This window comes from Mixophyes fleayi, chromosome 1 (assembly GCF_038048845.1).
Source record: "Mixophyes fleayi isolate aMixFle1 chromosome 1, aMixFle1.hap1, whole genome shotgun sequence".
Taxonomy (NCBI): Eukaryota; Metazoa; Chordata; class Amphibia; order Anura; family Limnodynastidae; genus Mixophyes; species Mixophyes fleayi.
In genome coordinates, this window is record NC_134402.1 from 84195925 (window position 1) to 84217979 (window position 22055).

General features: G+C 36.4%; 1 protein-coding gene across 1 annotated transcript; it reads left to right on the forward strand.

The window, feature by feature from the left end:
- Positions 1-18647: 18647 nt before the first annotated feature.
- HAND2 (heart and neural crest derivatives expressed 2) lies at positions 18648-21591 on the forward strand. The gene is made up of 2 exons (XM_075189495.1): positions 18648-19379; positions 20864-21591. Exons 1-2 carry the CDS (start codon positions 18846-18848, stop codon positions 20960-20962), a joined length of 633 nt encoding a protein of 210 aa, XP_075045596.1. The 5' UTR covers positions 18648-18845; the 3' UTR covers positions 20963-21591.
- Positions 21592-22055: the final 464 nt, after the last annotated feature.

Below are 22055 nucleotides of genomic sequence, written 5' to 3' on the forward strand. Positions count from 1 at the left end.
TGGACACTTTTTATCAATACAACTAACGATAGATGAAGACCTGAATAGCAATGAGTACCAGGCTTGTATGCTTACAATGCACTCATCTACAGGGGTTAAGGTTTTCCCTGGTTTGTTTTGAATTATACAATGGGCTCAAAAAGGTGTAGCGAAATAAGCCTTTATATTGAGAGAGTTTCCCTCTGAATCTAAAAATCTATAACCGCAACATCAAACCACCAGAGAAAAAATCTTTGTAGAGTTAAGCAGATGAAATTAATCAATAATGAATAAAATAGTCAATAGCTTACCCGAGACCAGTGTAACATATAATCCCATATATATAATCCCATGTTTATTTATACAGGGTGATTCAAAAGTCGCAGTACACCTTTTATTTCAAAAACTCTACAGGAAATTGGGAAACCTGAATACTCCAGTAAGGTATGGGTGACGTGGTCTATCTTTTACGGTATGTACCAAACATGGGCGCCATCTTGAAATCGGCCAATCGGCCCAATTCCTGTAGAGTTTTTGAAATAAAAGGGTGTACTGCGACTTTTGAATCACCTTGTACATTTAAATATGCACATATATATTTAAAAACAATTAATAGAAATTCTACACATATACCCTGTCAAGTTAGCATAGATCGTACATAAAAGACACAGTTGGTCATAAAGAATTCTCAATAAAATATTTAAGAAACATACAGTCCAAACTGAAAGAGCAGGATTATTGCTGAATTGTGAACCCAAAAATTACTGTCCAGTCAATTACATATGGTCTTACCATCGATGGACATATGGAATAGGCTGCAAGTGAGCAAACATTTTTTTCCAATCTTCAATCCATCACCACTACACTCCACAATAAAGGATAAAATATGATGCTACACATTGTATCAACATGATTCACCACCTTAAATTAAAAAAAACAGACAGTATTTAACTTATGTGCAAAACAGAATACTAATTTGCACCCCTTGCATTGTAACATGGTTTTGTCCAGGAGACTTAAATAATAAGTTTCTTAAGATCCTTAATGAACCAGGCCCTATGTCTTTTATATCCAAACATAATAATGGTTCACGTAAGCCAAATTGATGGACACATTGTGGATAAGTGAAAAACCTAAACCTGTTGCAGATGCAACAGCCAGAAATGCATTACATGTGCATATATTCAAAACAAATACAATATCACCAAGTCTGAAATTTGTTTAGATTATTTTATACATTTTAACACTAAATATTCTAGTATACATATTGTAACGTCTTTGCAACCATCAGTATATTGACAGGACTCCTCAAGCTCTTAAAAATAGATTTCTTGAATACAGGCAAAATATTATTAACAAATATGAAAATCATAGTGTCCCCTGTCATTTTAAAGAGTTGCATAATAGTGACCCATCTGGTATTAAATGATTTATTATAGATTATATCCCAATAACACAAAGGGGAGGAGGAGAGCAAATTCAATTCTTCATCATCATCATCATAATTTATTGCTTGTCTATGCGCCAATGCATAAACTGAGAACGCTACATCCAGAGGGCCTCAACCAAACAATTTGAAGTTTATTTGAATACATCCAATAGCTAATTATGGGAATCATTAATTTATACATTCACATATTAGACTCTATGGGCCTGGTTCATTAAGGAAACTAAGGCAAAAAAGGAGTACGTTTCCTCCTGGACAAACCATATTACAATGCAGGGGGTGCAAATAAGGTTATTATTTTGCACATAAGTTAAATACGGGGTATTTTGAAAGCTTTATGCTTACACTGAAATTTAAATTTGATCTAGGACATGCCCTTTCCCAGCTATAAATCTGCCATCACATTTTCAAATTACCTCCCCCCTCCAATGCAATATTGTTTTGCTAATATACAAAGGTACTCCCTTTTTTGGCTTTACTTTCCTTAATGAATCAGGCCTTCTGTGAATAAAGTTTCTTTAAGCTTGAGAGGCTGTTTTTACACCTATGTAGCATGTTTTGCATTTATTCAATATGTATCATACTTATGCATCTACTTATGCACTACAAAAAAATCGGGTATTGTAGAAATGTAGGTGGTCGCTGTTTCATAATTTTCTAAATTTAGATAATGATGCCTTCAAGTTCCTTACTCCATAGTCATCCTCACTATGCCCATCGACGGTAAGCCAGTATATGGTTTGGGTTTACGATTTATCAATAATCCTGTTCTTTCAATTGGGACTCTATGTTCCTTAAATGATTTGACAGTTCTTTATGGTCAGCTGGGACTTCTGTGTACGATCTATGCATAGGATCTATGCTTTCTTGACACGGTATACGTATAGTATTTATATTAATTGATTATAACTTTATATGTGCATATTAAAATATTTAAGCTAACTAAACTTTGGGATTATATTTCACACTGGTCTCTGGTAAATTCTATCATATTTTATTCATTATTGATTAAGTTCATCTGTTTAACCATGCAAAAAAAAAAATCTGTAATATTTTTTTTAGATTATTGTGATTTATACTTTATTTCAGCCACTGAGGTTAATTCCTGTGACCTAGTCTCAGATAATTGCACAACTTTATTACATCCCTTTTACTCTCTCCTGCACTGTTTTTTGTTCAAATATACATTATGACAGTGTCAGTATCTGACACAATCTCTCCAGTTTCTGTAGGTTTCCCTTGTTCTCACCCAGCATTGGTGGTAGTCAATTTTACAAACCTGTAAATGTCAACACTACTTACCCCGGCAGGATGAAACCGAACAGCTCATCGCTGACTCACTGAAAAGATTGACACCTTCAAAGGTAGACTTTCCTCAATTGCGGCACCTGAAGAAGCCGGCAGCGGTTGATGAGGTCACATTGAAGAGACTGGATGTGATCCGAGTTCTTCAGGTAATAATTTAAGGACCCAATGCCTGTACAAGGTTCATTACTAAACTATGTACCTTGTACAGGCGTTGGCTCCATAAAATATTCTAGGGCTACTCTGTCCTGCCATGATCTGGCTGCCTCCTTCTACAACAAAACACTCACTTCAATCATAGACAATGCAGCTCCGGCCACCATGCATAGACTCAGTTCTTCCAAACATTAACCACTACCTGCATACGTGCTCCCACACTACTGAGCACTGCTGGAGGAAGTACCATAAATAAATCCTTTCATCTTTCTACACTGTTCTTCACTAGCCAAACAAACATTTTTGTAATTGTAATATCCGCCCAGTCTTCTAACTCCCATCACCTACTTGCCACCTTCAACTTGATTCTCACCAGGAACCTCCTCCCCCTTCCTCACAGTGCATGATTTGGACACCTACTTCAAAGACAAAATTGACACCATTTGGCAAGATATTTGCTCATGTTTAATGTGCAAACCCCAATCCACCCTCAGTTCATACTCTACAGTAACCAAAGACATAGACTCTGCACTCATCTCATCATTTTAAAACACAACCTGTCCTCTCTAATCTATTCCCTCCCAACTTCTCTGCTCCCTCTCCCCACTGCATGCTCACATCTGGCTCCTTACGTAAACCTGTCAATATCCACTGGCACTTTTCAAACCTCCTTTAAACACGCACTCATTTTACCAATCTTAAAAAAAAATCTCTCAGCTCAGCCTCTCCACCTACCGCCCTATTTCTCTTCTCTCCTTTGCCTAAAAACTACTTTAGAAATTTGCATGGGAACTAATTTGCTCATTCGGCATCCAGTACTACATCTACGCCTCCACCACGGATCTCTCCCCTTCTGTACCATATTGGGTTACCAACTGTCTGTCTGCTATATCCACATAGATGTTACAACACTACCTAAAGCTTATCAAGTTCTAAACAGAGATCATCATCTTAAATATAAAGCAGAAAAAATAAGCGCAACACATAGTGTACCAAATAATAAAATCATCAAGTTTTTTTAAACTCAAATAGAGTAGTATCGCACCAAGTTATATAACAAAAACAGCTTATCTGGTGAAAGCAATCCCTTCCGGATCTCTTGAAAGATGAATCTTCTTAATTCCAGCACATGTGATTCCCAAAGGTTAAGCAAACTACCATCTTTTCTTTCTTGTTGGATATTTGATTTACAACATATAGGTTAAGTAGATCTAAACTGAGCTATTTTGAGGAGCTGCAGATTCTAACAGTTTCAATTTTGATTTCAGCTTCTTTTTTCAAAGAATTATTTTTGTTTCTGTCTTTCCTGTTCCTATTCTGACAGCCACAGACCCAGTTCAGAGTGCGTTCGTTTGCAGCCATCAGAGAGAGATCATCATCTTACCTCCTTCCAGAGTCACCATCTCCCCACAAATCTCCCTGACCATCAATATCACCATAGTTCCTCAGTCTCCCAACCCACATGACTCTACCCTCTCATTTATTCCTCATATCCAGTCTCTCTCCCAGTCCTGTCACCTCCACCTTAGAAATATTGCCTTTTATTACCCAAATATCTACCAAAACTCTTTTCCACTCTTGTCATCTCCCACCTTGACTCCTGCAACCTCCTCATATCTAGCATTCTCCTCACCCATCTAACACCCCTTAAATTCATCTTAAATGCCACAACGAGATCTTCTTCTCTCCCTGCACCACATCTGCAGCACCAGTTTGCTCACCCGTACTTAGGATCACATCAACTAAACCCTTTCATGCATCTCATCAAATTTCATCTTAAAATAATCTCTGTCATCTTCTTAAAGCTACAACTCACCTTTTCTCTGGTAATCACCTCTCACTCCTGCCTATAAACCTACCCACTTATGGACTTCGCTACCTTGCCTGATCAGACTCTCACAGTCTTCTTGTCCAGGTGTTATAAGTTATATATCATTGCTATTTCAAACAAGAGCTAGGAAGTGGAAAACATTGTGTCCAAGGAGTGATGGATGAAAGTTGGAGGGGAATATGGATTCGGTCTGGGTGGACGACATAGACAGTTTTGCTGTTTACAGAATTTGCACTGCTCTGCTCACATAGATCAAAATGCATGGGAAATGCACTAATCCACACAAGACACCATACACCTCTGGAAAAGCTGTCATATCACCTTGCAAAGCATGGTATGGTCACTGCTGAACAGACTGGAGCTGAGTCCCACTATGACAGGGGGCCACCATGCTGTTATAGTGTTGCCAGTCCAGTCTGCAATAGCCTGGTGTGCATGTGGATTTGTAGTGGGACCCCATACTGTTCATTCCCCCTGTATTGGCTGTAACCATCCCAGGCTATGAGCATTGGTGCTCTCTTCACTTTGGGGGAAGGGGGGGGTGCCACTCCAGGATTTATTATTTATTTATTTATTTATTTATTCTATTTTTTTAATACTGCTGCTTATCAAAACAAATATATGCAACAGTGGTTGAATACCCACAAAATAGATGCCTGTAAGCTCATACATGTAGACGGGTCAAACGATCTATTAAGTGTCTCTGAAACCAGATTTTGCTGTTTCTTCATACATATCTAAATATATGTTTACTCTGTCATGTATGTTTCTGTATCCTGTGCTGGAGACATATTATAATTGTACCGTAGCTGTAGATAGAACAGGACATAGGCCACAACTTAGGTTTAATATAAAATATAATATAATAAAAATAGTGGATCAAAATTTAAAATGTGGTATCAAAGATCTATGTCCAAAATTCTAACTGTTTTTACAGAAATTAAATGGCATATTACATAACCTGCACTAGCAAATGCTTCTACTTCACTGGAATTTTGCTGCATTATTAATAAATATATATATATATATAAATATATAATGAGAGAGAGGGAGACAGACAATCACATTATGCAGCACTTACAGAGAATGTAAAATTATTCATATCAGTCCCTGTCCCATTAGAGCTTACATTCTACATTCCTTAAAAAACATGATAAATAAAAAATAAAGAAAGGTGCGATCGCTGTGGTTCCAAAGGTTTTTTTGGCAAAATAGATTACAGGGCAAAGTATTGCATGCTTACACTTGCATAGTTGACACCAACACAACTTCAATTATAACATTCTGGTTTCTAAAGCCAGAGGTGAACAATTTATACTTTACAGTCATAAAAAGCAGTGACATCACAAACATACACAGTTACAGTATTAAGGACCACGGGCCTGATTCATTAAGGATCTTAACTTAAGAAACTTCTTATTTCAGTCTCCTGGACAAAACCATGTTACAATCCAAGGGGTGCAAATTAGTATTCTGTTTTGCACATAAGTTAAATACTGACTGTTTTGTCATGTAGCACACAAATACTTGATAGCTTATTTGTGCACTGAAATTTAAAGTTGATATTTGTGTGCTACATGAAAAAACAGTCAGTATTTAACTTATGTGCAAAACAGAATACTAATTTGCACCCCTTGCATTGTAACATGGCTTTGTCCAGGAGACTGAAATAAGAAGTTTCTTAAGTTAAGATCCTTAATGAATCAGGCCCCACATTCATAAGTCAATATGTCATGACCTCCCAAGTACTCGATGCCTCATTGGTTGATTCTTCTGGTCATTGTTCCTTGAGGTGGAAGTCATCTCTCCAAGTGTGGCCAGGTGTCCTATACTCAGGCTCCCATCCCTGGACTTGTATAAATTGGTTCTTTTATGACATCTCTGGAGTTGCTAGTTGTCGCAATGTGTGAACGCTACATAAATAATACCAGAAACGTTCTCATGTGATTGCAAACAGAATGAGCCCAAACTCGATGAATTTATATGTTACAAACATTAATTAGCTTCTTCACCACATTATGTTTTAAATTAATTGAAATAAATAAATTAAACTTATTTGCATATTGTTATTTGCTAAGATTATTTTTCGGTTGCATATTAATCGCATCACAACCAAAATTAGTGTACAGATATTACTGATTACCACCTTCATCCAATTATTTAACTTCAACACACACACTAGGATCCAGTTCTGTCAAAAGTTAATTCACCTATCAGTTTGTTTTTATACTGTGGAAGGTAACTGGATTACATGGAGGAAGCCCACACAAACTTCAAGGTAGGGTCTTGATGGTTAGGTACACACTGGAGAGGTTTCCGACCAATCTGTTATCTACAACGATTGTATCTGCGACTGAAGGTCCGACCGGTCGGGCGATTCACGCTTACAAACTACATGCGATTTACTTTCAGACCTGTGCACTTCATCTGGTCCTATAGTCGTTTAGAGAATGACAGCACAATATGCATTCATTAATTCATTCATTCATTTCAGTCACACTGATTAACTGCCTTGTTATAGCTATCCATATGTTATAACGAATTTCGTTAGCTTCTGTACTCTGAAATTAAATATTCAGTCTCAGAACGAACAAACGAATTATTCCATCTACAGCACTCTCTACATTTAGTCACCAGGACATGTTCATTGCCAGCATGGGCTGAAAAGACCAAGGGCTAGATTTACAAAACTGCGGGTTTGAAAAAGTGGAGATGTTGCCTATAGCAACCAATCACATTCTAGTTATCATTTATTTAGTGCACTCTACAAAATGACAGCTAGAATCTGATTGGTTGCTATAGGCAACATCTCCACTTTTTCAAACCCGCAGTTTAGTAAATATACCACCATGACTTTGTAAACTCTATGGAGTTTGTGATCGTGAGTGCATACACACTGCAGAATCGCAAGGTGATTAGAGCGAGATTATTAAGCAGTACGACCAACCAAATGAAACAATAATCAGTACTTTGGAATGACTGTCTTTCATCATATAAGTATACACACTAGTGCGATACCTGGCCCAGCAGTCGTATAAAGGATGATTGGTCCGATAATCGGCTGACAAATCTCCAGTGTGTACCTAGACTAAGGCTAAGTACACACTGCAAAAAACTTTGCCCAATTTGTTATACCTACCAATTATAAGACTGAAGTTCCAATCAGTCTGCCGATTCATGTGTCCACACTACACAATTTACCTTCTGATCTGTGCTCTTCATCTGGTCCAAGAGCAGCATAGTCAGTCATTCCTGTCATTTTGATTATAACACACGATAAACTTTGAGTTTTACACAATGTTATTATAAATTTCGTTAGCTTCTGTGACTCTGAAATGAAATATTCAGTCTCAGAATGAACGAACGTATTAATCCACCTTCAGCACTCTCTACATTTAACAACACAGACACAGTGACAGGTCCCTACTGTCCTCTGGGCAGACGGACATCTGAGTGCATACACACTGCAGGACCGGAAGGCAATTGGAACAAAATTTTTAAACAGGACGAGCAATCAAATGAAATGACGATCTGTACTTTGGAACGACTCATTTATTCTGTAAGTATACACACTAATGCGCTATCTGGCCAAACAGCCGTTTATTGGCCCAATAATTGGCTGAAAAACCTGTAGCGTGTACCTATCCTTACTGAGAGCAAGTGAGAGCCAAACTTAAGCTCATCTCATATGGAGGACACTTCTAAAACTGGTGCAAAGCAAAAATGTCATGTTGTTCATAGCAGCCAGACAAAGGTTTCCAATGAAATATAGACCTAAAATGGGGTATTTGACAGTCTGCTGTTTTAAACAGGTTCAGGGAAACAAATAGTATAACACAACAAGTAGTAAATTGAGAACAAAACAACACAAAGTTAATACATATACCACAGTATTGCTTTATATTAATCAGTTGGGGAAGAGGAGAGAATAGTGAACTAGGAAGGATTAGGGTTCCGGGAAGGGGTAAGGAATGGGGCTCATACCAATGGTGCCATGCCAGGCCCAGGCTAAAATAGAACTATAGGGCTGTTTAAAAAATCTATATTAATGTATAACAACAACTGCACACGCTGGCAAAATGACAGTTCGGTATGCATTTAATTCTTTAAACTCTAGCCATCTCACTCAAGTAAATTCAGTACCAGTTTACAAAAAATGTCCCTAATTATACATGTTGGGAGGACGTCATAGTAAGAGACTGATATGTTATAAAGCCAATGATGATTAATTAAATTAGACCTGGATAAAAACAAACATTATAAACAAGAATCAAATTATCAACTAAGGGCCTGATTTAGTCAGACGGAAGTTCAACTCATGAGTGCAAAAAACACTTTTAGCCAAGGATTCCTCTCAGTTTGCACTCGGACTGAGATGGATCTTCCTCTTGCACCTTCCTGCGCTTAGATAGGTGGAACGGGGAAGTTAGTGGGCGAGTCTAGCAATGTTCACATGCTATGCTGAGTTGTAATCAGCCGCAGAAAGGTCTCTAGGAAATGTATCCTTTGTGGGTGCTTTCTCTTGGTACGACAGACCTTGCTGTGTTAAAAAAAAGAAGTAAAAACATTATTACATTTTAAAACAGCATAACCAACCATTTATTTATCTATCTGCTTTACAGAGCCGCAGTGACTGATACATTTAAGTGTATCATGCACAGCAGCCCATAAGGCAGATAACAGGGTGTGTTTGTGCAACATGCAGAGCATTCTGAGACGCACGGATCTAAAGATCTACGCTACTGGGAACACTGTGTAAATTACGGGGTGCAATTCACACTTATGATTTCAGTGTAAATTGTACCCAACTCTACATAAGGCACTAAGTGGTTCATTAGATTTTGGAAGCCCGTGCTGCCCAGGTAACCCTGATGAAAATAGGATGCAGATGAACTCCCACCCTTGTCATCTGGGCCTGTCTTCCCCTGTACCAGTACCTGAATTAGAGATGAGCGGGCTCGGATTCCGCTAATCCGAGCCCACCCGAACAGTGCGGATCCGAATGGGATCCGAGCACTGTTCGGATATTTCCGGCGGGCAAAAAAATGAAAGCGAGGCTCTGTCGTCCAAGTCTTGCGTCGAATCTCGCGAGGGGTGGGAGGGAGGGCCCAGAACAATTCCATCTTGTACCTCTTTTTTTGGCATTATGTGCTCAAGCTACCTCGGTGCAACCTTTTGGCCTAAAAACAATATTGTGAGGTGTTCAGAATAGACTGGAAATTAGTGGAAATGATTGTTATTGAATGTTATTGAGGTTAATAATAGCGTAGGAGTGAAAAAAAAAACCCACAAAACTGGTTTTTAGCACTTTTTATGTTTTTTTCAAAATAAATCCGAATCCAAAACCTTAAATCCGAGCCAAAACCTTTCGTCAGGTGTTTTGCGAAACAAATCCGAACCTAAAACCTCAAGCAAATCCAAATCCAAAACACAAAACACGAGACACCAAAAGTGGCCGGTGCACATCCCTAACCTGAATTGACTGAGCCAGTGTAAACGCCTTAAAAATTAAATAGATAAGAAAATATTCCAAAGATACAATTAAGATTAGTGTACTTTATAAAACAGTGTAGGTAGATCCCGCTCTGTAGGAAATCATGTAGGATCATTCTTGAGACAAGGGGGTGAATTTATGAAGCTGCGGGTTTGACAAAGTGGAGATGTTGCCTATAGCAACCAATCAGATTCTAGCTGTCATTTTGTAGAATGTACTAAATGAATGATAACTAGAATCTGATTGGTTGCTATAAAATAGCACAAGTAACAGTCTAAACAACATGCCAACATTCCATAGTGGTTGGTACTCATAGCCTCATATGAAGCAAATGAGCAATATATCAACGGCACAGACATAAACTAAACAAATATGAGCAGGAAACTCAAGTGAACAGCACTGTGGTTCTGAATTTATTTTTTCTTCCTTTAACAGTTTTTTAGAGGATTTAAACAAGAAAAGTGCAGCTGTGGAAAAAGTAACAAATCATGGCAGTAGTTACACACAGGGAGAAATATGGCAGTGTGCTTGAGCCTAATCATGCATTAAACTATGGTAATGGGAGAGCTTGAGATAAATTGGGCTACAGCTAAGTCTGTAACTGCGACTAATGCTGAGATGAGGTAAATAAGAAACACAACTGAATTAGAAGCCTTCTGAGCTCCCACACTCCTATACATCACTATATAAAAATGCATTATTTTCCCAAGCATAACCCATAGCTTCACTGTAATGCTCAGGAGTAAAAACAGCCAAGGCACTGTACGTAGGGGAGACTTGCCCCCATGGCTCTGCAGCCACAAGCCAACCTGTAATTACAAAGCAAACACGGATGAAATATTGGATTGGTTTCACTAGTGACAAGATCTACGGGTTTTGCCGCCAATTTGTTTGTGCAGCACTATTTAAGGGCACTTGATTGAGGAAATGTTGAAAATAGCAGTTAGGGTTTCCCTAATGAGACCTCTAGAGGAAACTAAGAAACATTGAAAGCTCAAGGAAGATGAAGAACCAGAGAAGGAGGTATTAACCCTTTGTAACCTTCAGTACTGGTGCAATGAATTGTTTAAATTTTACAATAAATATAAATAAATATTCTGCTTTTGTCTCTTTAATGCATGAGACAATAACTACATACCTGTGTGCATAAGTTATTTGCAATCGTCTTTTTTGCCAAGCTTTTAAAATATATTAACCTAAATTAAATATTAATAGTCTATATTTATAGATGGTTGATCGGTGTGTGTGCACTCAGTTTATGTTGTAACACTTGTCCTCAGATAGAACATGTGACATGTTTGTATGTAATGAAGCAAAGCAAGAGAAAAGGTGAATACAAAGAAAAAAATAGAATGCATTAGAGACCAAAGTTTTTTCCAGATGGGTTTTTTTTGGCTTGCTTTACTCATTTACTAAAGTGTAGAGGTGTCATTTTATTACAGGTTTAATTGTATTATGCAGTTGACTTGGATGCAATCAATTTTATAGCAATATTGCAACATCAAATATTAAAGAGTTAATTTGTACTAAATTTGTAAAACAATTCTGAGAAAAGCCATGCATTGAAAAACATTATTCCTGCCAGGTATCCCAACTCAGGCCTTGCATGCTTCCTGTATTTCATTAAGTAAATATTGGTTTTGCATCACCGCACTAGTGTTCTTTAGTTATTGTGGTTTTATACGGATTATATATGTATACAATTATTATTTCTATATAGTTTATTTTTTCGGGTTTTTTTGCTCATTGTTTTGCAAACTGCTTTATTCAATTTTCTAGTTGGTCTACTTTTATCTAAACATTGACAAATGTGACACATATATTACACACAAATAAGTTTAATAAAACTGTCCAAGAGAGTGGAGCATGTGAAAGAGGGAGATGATCAGTGACAGCTCTGTGTACAGATAAGGAGAGAGGTAGGGAGAATAAGAGCCTAATTTTTAATTAGGAGCAAAGCAAAGAAAATTAGCAACTTTGCACTTGAACAAACCATGTTACAATGCAAGGGGTACAAATTTAATTAATTTTTTGCACACAAAGAAAATTCTGGCTGTTTTTTCATGTAGCACACAAATACTTGATAGCTTTATTTTTACACTGAAATTAAAGCTGATCTAGGACATGCTCTACCCCAACTATAAATCTGTCCCCACATTTTAAAGTTACCTCCCCTCCAATGCAACATGGTGCAAAATTACTCAGAATCAGGCCCTAAGTGTATATGTGTAACCTGGGAGTGCATTGTGCATGTTCATCTATAATACATATATTACAAGCAAATAAAATATACAAAATACACTAAAATACGCTACCACAATAAGGTAAAATTAAAATAGTTATATATTTATTGGAGTTTTAATATTAAAGGAAATAACGTTTTGGTAAAGGAAATGTGTGTAGTTTGTATTGTTTAGTATTCTAATTGTTATGTAAGTTGTAATATATAGTAAACGTTATTGAAATGTTTTTTAAACGTATGCGTAAATAACTTCCAGGAGACGCATGGAAGAAGTGCACATGATATCAGATCACATGTATTTAGATAATCTGGCAGGTCTCTAAATAAGGCTGTCTACAATATTGAATTTAATCGTCCGCTTTTTCCTTTTCATGAAATAAGTCAATGAAACCGATATGCGCCTCTGGTCAATGTTACCTGAGGTAAGCACAGGCTCACATACAAGAGTCTGCAATCTAATGCATCCTAGTGGCCATCATCAGTACTGCAGTCTCACAGCTCTCTCTCGGCCCACTTGCAGTAGATACGGAATATCTGACTCTAGTGATCAAACAGAAATAAACTTCAATACACATATTAGAAGTAACATCAATATTGTATATAATATCTGCATTATGAACCAATATGATAAGTACGTACTAAACAGCAATACCGACCAGTAAAAATAATTTTCTGAATGGTCAACATATGAACGTGCATTGTGTCCTTCCCATGATTCTCGTATTAGAGAAGAAAATTTGAGCAATACAGATAGACAGTCCTAGATGCATTACATAGGGCTTAAGCAACCTGTGTCTCTCCAGCTGTACTGAAGTACAAGCTCCTGATACTGTGATGCCCTGCTGCCGGGGCATATTCTGTCTGTGGCTCTTGTGCCATAGGCTGGCATGGCTTACTGAGACATCTAGATGCTCGAGATGGAGAACCATGGGTTGATTACATTACCTTTATATTATATAATAATTGTCATATCCAAATGAACCTGTGAGGCGAATGCAACGAATTCTGGTTGATTTAGTTAGATGTGCAAATTTATTTCATTTATATTTGGCAGAACAACGCTCTAAATTCTAGCTAAAAGATGTAAATAGAAAATATAATGGATCTGTTGCCAAAAAAACAAACGAGTGAGTTGCCAGTCCTCTTCTCGTCTAATCAACGGCTAGAAAGTGTGTGTGTGCTTGGTGTGTGTTTTGTTTATGTTGTAACACTCGTGTCCTCAGTTGTTTTATTGCTATGCGTGGCATTTAACACAACCCAGAGGTTGATTGTTTGATACACAAAAGCCTGCATCTTGATAAGATGTATTTTTCTCAAAGACCTTTGGTAATGTATAACATTCTAAGCTCTGGCCCTGGCTATCACATTATGCCTTCCACTGAAGAACTGTCTTGCTTTATTTGTATGGCTGAAATTCAGCTTGAAAGGAGATCAGAGAGTGCAGGAGGGCCTTGTAACAGGAGAGTGACCAAATGACCTATTGGCTGATTATATGTCATTAACTGGAGACTCCACGTATCTAAATTACCGAAAGGACCTCACTCAGCCGGGTCAATTATCCTTACATACATTTAACAAGGTTCCTACTGCTAAAAATACTGAGCGCTGCCATGTTTTACCATGTGTCAAAAATAGCCATCCTCTGGGGTGTTTATTTATGTAAACATAAAACAATAAATGTAGTCTTATAATCAATGTCATGCACTGCATGGCAATAGAGCTGTGTAGTCTGTTATAACCAACTTCACAGAATTACCCATATAGCCCATAAAGACTTAACTGTTTTAGTCGATTACATTGCATTAGGATTGATGGATATATCATATATATATATATATATATATATATATATATATATATATATATATATATATATATATTCAAACACACCTATAACAGCTAGACACACATACACACGTGTATATACTCACAGTTTAATTAAAAAGTGCACTAAGAACCTGATATATATTTGAGATATCACACTGTATATTCTTAGTACAGTTTAACAGAAAAATCGGTGTTATTGTGATTAGTATTTCGAGCCTATGGTGAGATCCTTTATTCTATTCCATATTCTACACATATACAAACACGCACAAACTTCATAGAATCCGTAGTCTATTTAAATAATAGCATTTTGTGTAGCAGTGTTTTACGACTGTACTGTTGCATTATTTTATTATTTGACAGTATTAGATTAAAAAAAAGGTATGCATGTTGTAAGCGGTGGAATATGCTATATCATTGCATAATAACATAAATCACGCCTGGACTATAGCAATTAGTAACCTGGGTAGTCGCATAATGTATTACAATGGCAATAGTCTATTTGTTAATGAGATTAGATGATGAGATAATGTATACACCTGGAGTCCTACAGGATGCACCTGACCATACTGTATGAAGTGTGGGGACTCACAGTTTACTGATTACATAATACTGAATACTCCGAGGCAGCGCTAATTTACTGATATTAGTATTGACTTGATGACAACAAATTTCAACTTCTACCTAGCAATTCCACAAAGAGGTATTTAAAGTTACACCGCATGTTAGACGTCTATTGGTTGCATCACACCACAACTATGTGACTTTGAAGTATTTCTGGTGCGCAAACTACAAAGTTAGGCATTAATCATAATGTCGAGGTGATTGTTTTCTTCACAAATATCTAAACGTCGAAACAGTATCTTGAAGTAGGTTTTAGCCACTGATAAAGTCATTTACATGTTTGTTACATTTCCTATAGCACAAGTGCCCCATAACTTGATATGTGTACTTCTGTAACGTGGAATAACTAGACCTATTCATTTTAGAAAGAATGCAAAATATTCAGGAGAATTTCAATAGGACAATAAAAATATGTATACATGTTGTGATGCATTGAATATGTATATGTGAATCACAGCAGATTAAACAGTATGTATAGAGAGGTATACATACGTATGCACGTGTATGTGCAGAATATATATATATATATATATATATATATATATATATATATATATATATATATGTGTGTGTGTGTGTGTATAAGGCCTTGCATAATATAAAGTGATTAGTGTAGAACAGTATATAGAATAGAAATACAGAACCAGTAACAGTAAGAATGAAGTGGCATAAATAAGCTAAGAAGAGAATATTGTATGCAAAAAATAGGGTCAATGTTAATATAATGACTATATAATGATTCATATTAGTAGTGTTAGTATTTCTGATCCTTTTTATTTATCGGCAGACGCGTGTGCATCATGTGTATGTGAAGCCACTGGAAGTCATGACTATATTTGGACTATTTTTATTAGTTATTTAAAAGTACATAGTTGTGGTTTTATTGGTTTTTGTCCTTAAGAATTAACACAATTTACAAAGTAAATGATGCATTGTATTTCCATAAGTCTGAGTTGGTTATTGGTTTCGCTCACTTTTCTTAATAGATGTTCAAACCCATAAGAATATAAAATGGTTCTTACATTACAGTCTCCACCATCTAGTACTACCGGTTAATGGAAAAATTAACATTCGAGGCACCTTTTATTGCTTCTCACTGCCTGGTGTTTTCGTTTTTCTCATCTCCTTAGATATTATCTGAACTTTGTGGTTTATTAGAAAGGCTACAACCGCATTAAGGAGAGAGCCAGCATGTGCTGCAGACCGATCCCTGGGCTTTATGCTCCTCAGTGAGAAATAGCAGCAACTTTCTCCTTGCAGCAGCCGCCTCCCAACGCCCTGACACCAGGATGCCTAACTCTGGACCTTACCATGCAGAAACTGCAAACAATTCACTATCCCAGAGCTCTCTATCTATGACAGCTCATCACTATATTACTTATAAGGTCACACAATATATCGTTTATTAAACAAACACCTCGAGATCAACCATCAATATATATGATATGAAACACTAGCATCTATATCTCATATTGAAAAGTTTAGCTATCTAAATAATAGATAGAATACAATTAGTATTTTATAACCTATGTATATAGAATAGTAGTATGTATATTCGGACCCTTTATTGTGAAATATAAATGTATTACTGTCAATTGCAACTATTGATAGCAATATAATAGGTCTCAACAGTAAGCTACGCCTGCCTGTGTGATAAACAGATACTACAAATTATATATATATATATATATATATATATATATATATATATATATATATATATATATATATATATATATATATATATATCCAGCATAGTACTCATGATGATTTTATGAGTATATTTCTCACAAGCTGTGTATTCAGACAGACAAGCCTTATCCATTTTATTGGTTAGTATTTTTTCAGACAGGCGACACAACAGCTACAGTCACATTCTATAGTTTTAAGAAAAACTGCAATTAAATATACACACTTACAGCTCTGATCCAGTAAGAGCTTCAAAATTAAAATTAAAACACTTTCTCACACACTGTATTAAATAAAGTGCATTATATGATGTCACCTATTAGAGGACAAATGTACAGTCATTCAATAAATTAAATATATTTACCAAGAACACTATCTAGGTTGCCTGTTAATTTATTGACATAGTGCATGTCTTTCATATAAAAAATGACAACCACGTTTACAAAAGATAAAACAAGTACACAATCTACTGTACAATATTAAGATATTGTATACATCTCAGCCAATGCTATAATATATGTAGCATGGAAAAACTGAATGAAATAAACAATAATATAAGTTATAAGTATGGGTAAAATTAATCTTTATTTTGTATATATATATATTTATATATATATATATATATATATATATATATATATATATATATATATATATATATATTCTATCTACAGACATATATTTCCTGCTACATACATCCCATGCTGTTTGAAATACAATATATTCGACCACAGTAATTATTTGAGCGAACATGTTTAATAATGTAGTTTAAACATAGCACAGTCATGAATAATATATCAGTGAATATGTAGCAGTGCAGGTGACACTATACAGACATATATCATGTACCGCAAGTAAAAATAAGCTATATCATTACTTTATATATATATATATATATATATATATATATATATATATATATATATATATATATATATATATATATATAACAACCGAGTCGCCATAACTTCAGGGTATACGAATATTCGCCAGTGCATTAAAATGATACATAACCAGATCTAGGAAAAACACAGTGAAAAATATTTTTTTTTCTATAGAAAAGCCATTAACATTCATTGCATAGAAAATAATATGTAAACAATATCATTCATGACACAAGATTACAGATACGTTAATAAAGTTCAAATACCTTCGACATTATTTTCAAAGCTGATAGAAAATAAATTCATAAAACACACGTGAAATGAGTAAATCATTTATGACGGCTCACGTTACACTTTGCTTCCATAATTCCCCAGAAAGAATACTGTACCTGAATTGGGCTTATCCAGTTTATTTGAGATTGTAGTGGTGTTTAAATAAGTATACATAAATATATATAACATGTAATACTGTAAAGCATCTGCTGCACACTTGCATTAACCTCTGTCCGATGCAGGATTTTTTTTTCTCGTTTTAATTATATTATGGTTATGCAGAGACAGCCAATCCTGAAAGAGAAGTCCTACAATTAGCAAAGTGAACATCAAAAAGGTTTATTGCTGAGCCTATAAGTCCCCTCCCCTACTGTGTCTTGATTGGCTCAAACAGGCTCTGACGACATATATTAACCCAAGCTTCCCTAAAGATGTAGCTGTACATGGAGATTCAACTTGGAAATAGTGCCAGTGCTGAGTCCTTACTGCAGAACTATGGGCTGCAATGAAGACACTGGGAGATATCAATAATCTATATGTCCACAAGCAGAGCTGGGGGGACACATGCTGACATCCCAGGCACTTGCATGTTTTCTGTCTGTAGATTGAATGTATATTTGGTGCATAGATCCGACTGAGGCACAGGAAATGGATGCCAGCTCACAGTGAAACCTGATCAGAAACTCTATGCTGCTGGAACATCCCATTGGGGACTATGGACAAGACCTGCTGTAAGTAACAGATCGCTGTTTAGCAAGTTTATTTCACCTCATGCAGCTGTTTTATGGGAGGATCACAATGGACCCTAACAGCACCCATGAAATACCTAATGCATTTTAATACTTGAATTTGCAATTCACCATTCGCCTGAGAATATTTAATGCACACGACAGAAATATATTATCATTTGTTTCTACTCGATTTGCATTGCACCAAGATTGTTCAGTTTCCAAACAGAAAGAGTGAGGATTTACCTATGGAGAACTGGATATAGACAAGTAATAACCCCAGTGTATAAACATTAATATACCTAGACCTGCTGTGGTAGGAATCGCAGCCCCTAGGAAAGAGACTTGGCAGAAGGTGCAGCGGACATGAGTTTGGTTGGAGGTTTTCCTCACCACCCCGTGGTGCACCATGATGGTTATCCGTTTGCAGCTGCAGCAGCTGCCGCGGCCAGTCGCTGCCACGAAGAAAATCCTTACTTCCATGGCTGGCTTATTAGCCACCCCGAGATGTCTCCCCCCGACTACAGCATGGCACCATCCTATAGTCCGGAGTACGCCAATGGCGCGGCCGGCCTGGACCACTCCCATTACGGGGGTGTCCCGGGAAGCGGGCCCGGAGGCTTAATGCAAAGGCCTGTGAAACGCAGGGGAACTGCCAACCGCAAAGAGAGGCGCAGGACTCAGAGTATCAATAGCGCCTTCGCCGAACTGCGGGAGTGTATCCCCAACGTGCCCGCGGATACCAAACTCTCTAAGATCAAAACGTTACGTCTGGCTACTAGCTACATCGCCTACCTCATGGACCTGCTGGACAAGGATGACCAGATTGGGGAGACAGAGGCCTTCAAGGCAGAGATCAAGAAGACAGATGTGAAGGAGGAGAAGAGGAAGAAAGAGCTGGTCAGTATAATGTCATGTTCATCTCTATAGTAATTACCAACCCATGTGACCAAACACAATACCCCGTTTTTTTTTTAACTGCATCTAAAGTGAGGTTCATTCCCAGCCCTATATGACTGCTTGGAAACATACAGCAATCCTTACTTCACCACAATTCACAATTAAATATTGACATTTTACAATTATAATAACTACGTATATATAAAACACTACTATAACAACTAAATATAGGAATTTACATTGTACTGTAACTATCTAAAATAGCTATAATCATCTATATGATAGTTAATTATAGAAAAACTCTACATTATATTATTTAAAATATAGCAATCTAGTACTATAACTAAAGACAACATATATATTATATATTTACATATACATATTTATTTATTGCTATAGGTAAATATATCAATAAATACCTTATGTTAACAGTAACGCTATTTTTAACAGTTCGTTCCAAAGCAAGCTCTCTTTCTCTCTCACTCTCTCTCTCTCTCTCTCTCTCTCTGTAGTACCTATCTATATATATATATATATATATATATATATATATATATATATATATATATATATATATACATATATATTTATAATCACATCAGCCAGAAATCAATGTATTTTCTTTGCTAAAAGAGAAATCCATTCATGCATGTAAGCATATGTGTAATGTAAGAAATAATATATCATGAATACACTTTATTAATGTTGCTAGGAAGCAATTGATTTAAAACCCTGCTGACTGCAGCATTGCTCTCTGCAAGATTGTTTTGCCTGTAAAAAGAGGAGAATCGCTTACTATAATTACCGTTTAGTTTTACAAATATTATAATAGAGAAATTAAACTGTTTGCAATCAGGGAGAGATGCAGATTTATTGCCCTTCAGTCCCCGCATACGCCTGTGCTTGTATTTATTGACTTATTGTTATGTTTAGTGTGAATTGCAACTGTCATCCATCTTCTGGGAGTGTGTTCTGTGTACACAGCCTTATACGGCGAATTCTTCTATATTCAGTTTCCAGAATTATTTTTACAAAACGCACATTCAAAATTACCTAAAACAAATCTATTTCCAGCCTTGTTTGCTAAAAAACATTAAATTATTTTAAATAGACACAGTTACATTCCCATACAGCATATAGTATTTGTTTTGATTAATTTGCGTCAAAGTAAAAAAAATAATTGTAGCCTGTATTTGCGCATGTATATTTTAAACCATTGTCGACTGTATAAATAGCAATCAATACACATTTTAAAAGGGGATTAAGGTGCAATTATTAATGCTATAATAGCTGATAGTGAAAGCGAGTGTGATTTTGGTGCAGGATAGAGACAAGGCCCCAAAACACAACAACATCATGTAGCCTACAAGAGGAAATATTTTAATAATAATACATCACACCGTGTTATTTGCTGTGTGTAATCATTAATCTTTGCTCGTCTAAATATATTGCCTTTTTTTTCTCTCTGTATCGTCTCCTTTTAGAATGAACTCTTGAAAAACACAGTCAGTAGCAACGATAAGAAAACTAAAGGGAGGACTGGCTGGCCACAGCATGTATGGGCTCTGGAACTTAAACAATGATCCTAATAACTGCAGGACTGAAGACTATATAAATATACGTTCTGACAAAAAATAAACTATGTATGGAATCGTCCAGTTTATTTATGTGCAATCCCCCCTCCCCAAAGCACCCCTAATTGTGGATCTGTGCAGAGAAGCATTCCATTATATGAAGATAAATCTACAGGTTGGTAAAAGGGGGCTCTGTCTGTCTAACAGTTCGCAAATGTTACAGTATTTCTCTGTTTTGTACAGAAAACACATCGGGAAAAAAAAACACACGACTCCCTGGCATTCGTATGTATGTGAAGTGTACTTGACCTATGGGATATAAATATTTCTGGGATTATTATAATAGAATATACTGACAGGATCTGCTGCACCGATGCTCCCGTTGGTATATTATCCGTCTCTGTGTCAGGGAGGCCTGGGACAGGCTGCAGCGCAGTGTGTGTGTTACAGGCCCTCGGGCAGGGAGACGCTGTTGTAATGTTGTCGGAGTTTTTGTTGTTGTCGTGATTGTTCAACATTTGAAGGTGTTTCATCTACTTGTTTTTGTGCACTTCTGTCCACCAATGTGGAGTATAATTAATATTTGAAGGTGTAAAACGTTGTAAGTGATCAATAAACCACTGAGTGTCTTTTTTGTATATTTTTGTATATTAATGTAAATCACAGACAGTGTCCGCAATGATTAACAATCCGTATGTGTGCAAAAATGCGTGTACATGGGTGTATATAGGCATATATCAATACATACGCATATATATATATATATATATATATATATATATATATATATATATACACACACATTAATACAGAGAGACATCTTTTTGTTGTTTTTTTTGCTTTGGGATTTTTATTATCACGCTAGTAGTATACTGAAGAAATAAATATATTGCCAATGAACTTGGATCACATTGTGAGTAGAGGATATTACGAAGGGAATGGATTTGGGTAGGGCGTTTTGACAAAGGTCTATACCGATCTTAACAGTGTACCCTAATAAACAGACGCCACCTCCTACCAGCTATCCCCAAACTTTTAGTCTGCTGTCTACAAGACCTGCCGGTTACTTATGTGGCTTGTGGAAGTTATAAGGCATATTTTG

Bases quoted from the DNA above. Each gene is read 5' to 3' on its own strand.
- HAND2 (XM_075189495.1), top strand. From the start codon at position 18,846: ATGAGTTTGGTTGGAGGTTTTCCTCACCACCCCGTGGTGCACCATGAT. The intron at 19,380-20,863 runs GTCAGTATAATG...GTCTCCTTTTAG, and splicing joins AGAAGAGGAAGAAAGAGCTG to AATGAACTCTTGAAAAACAC.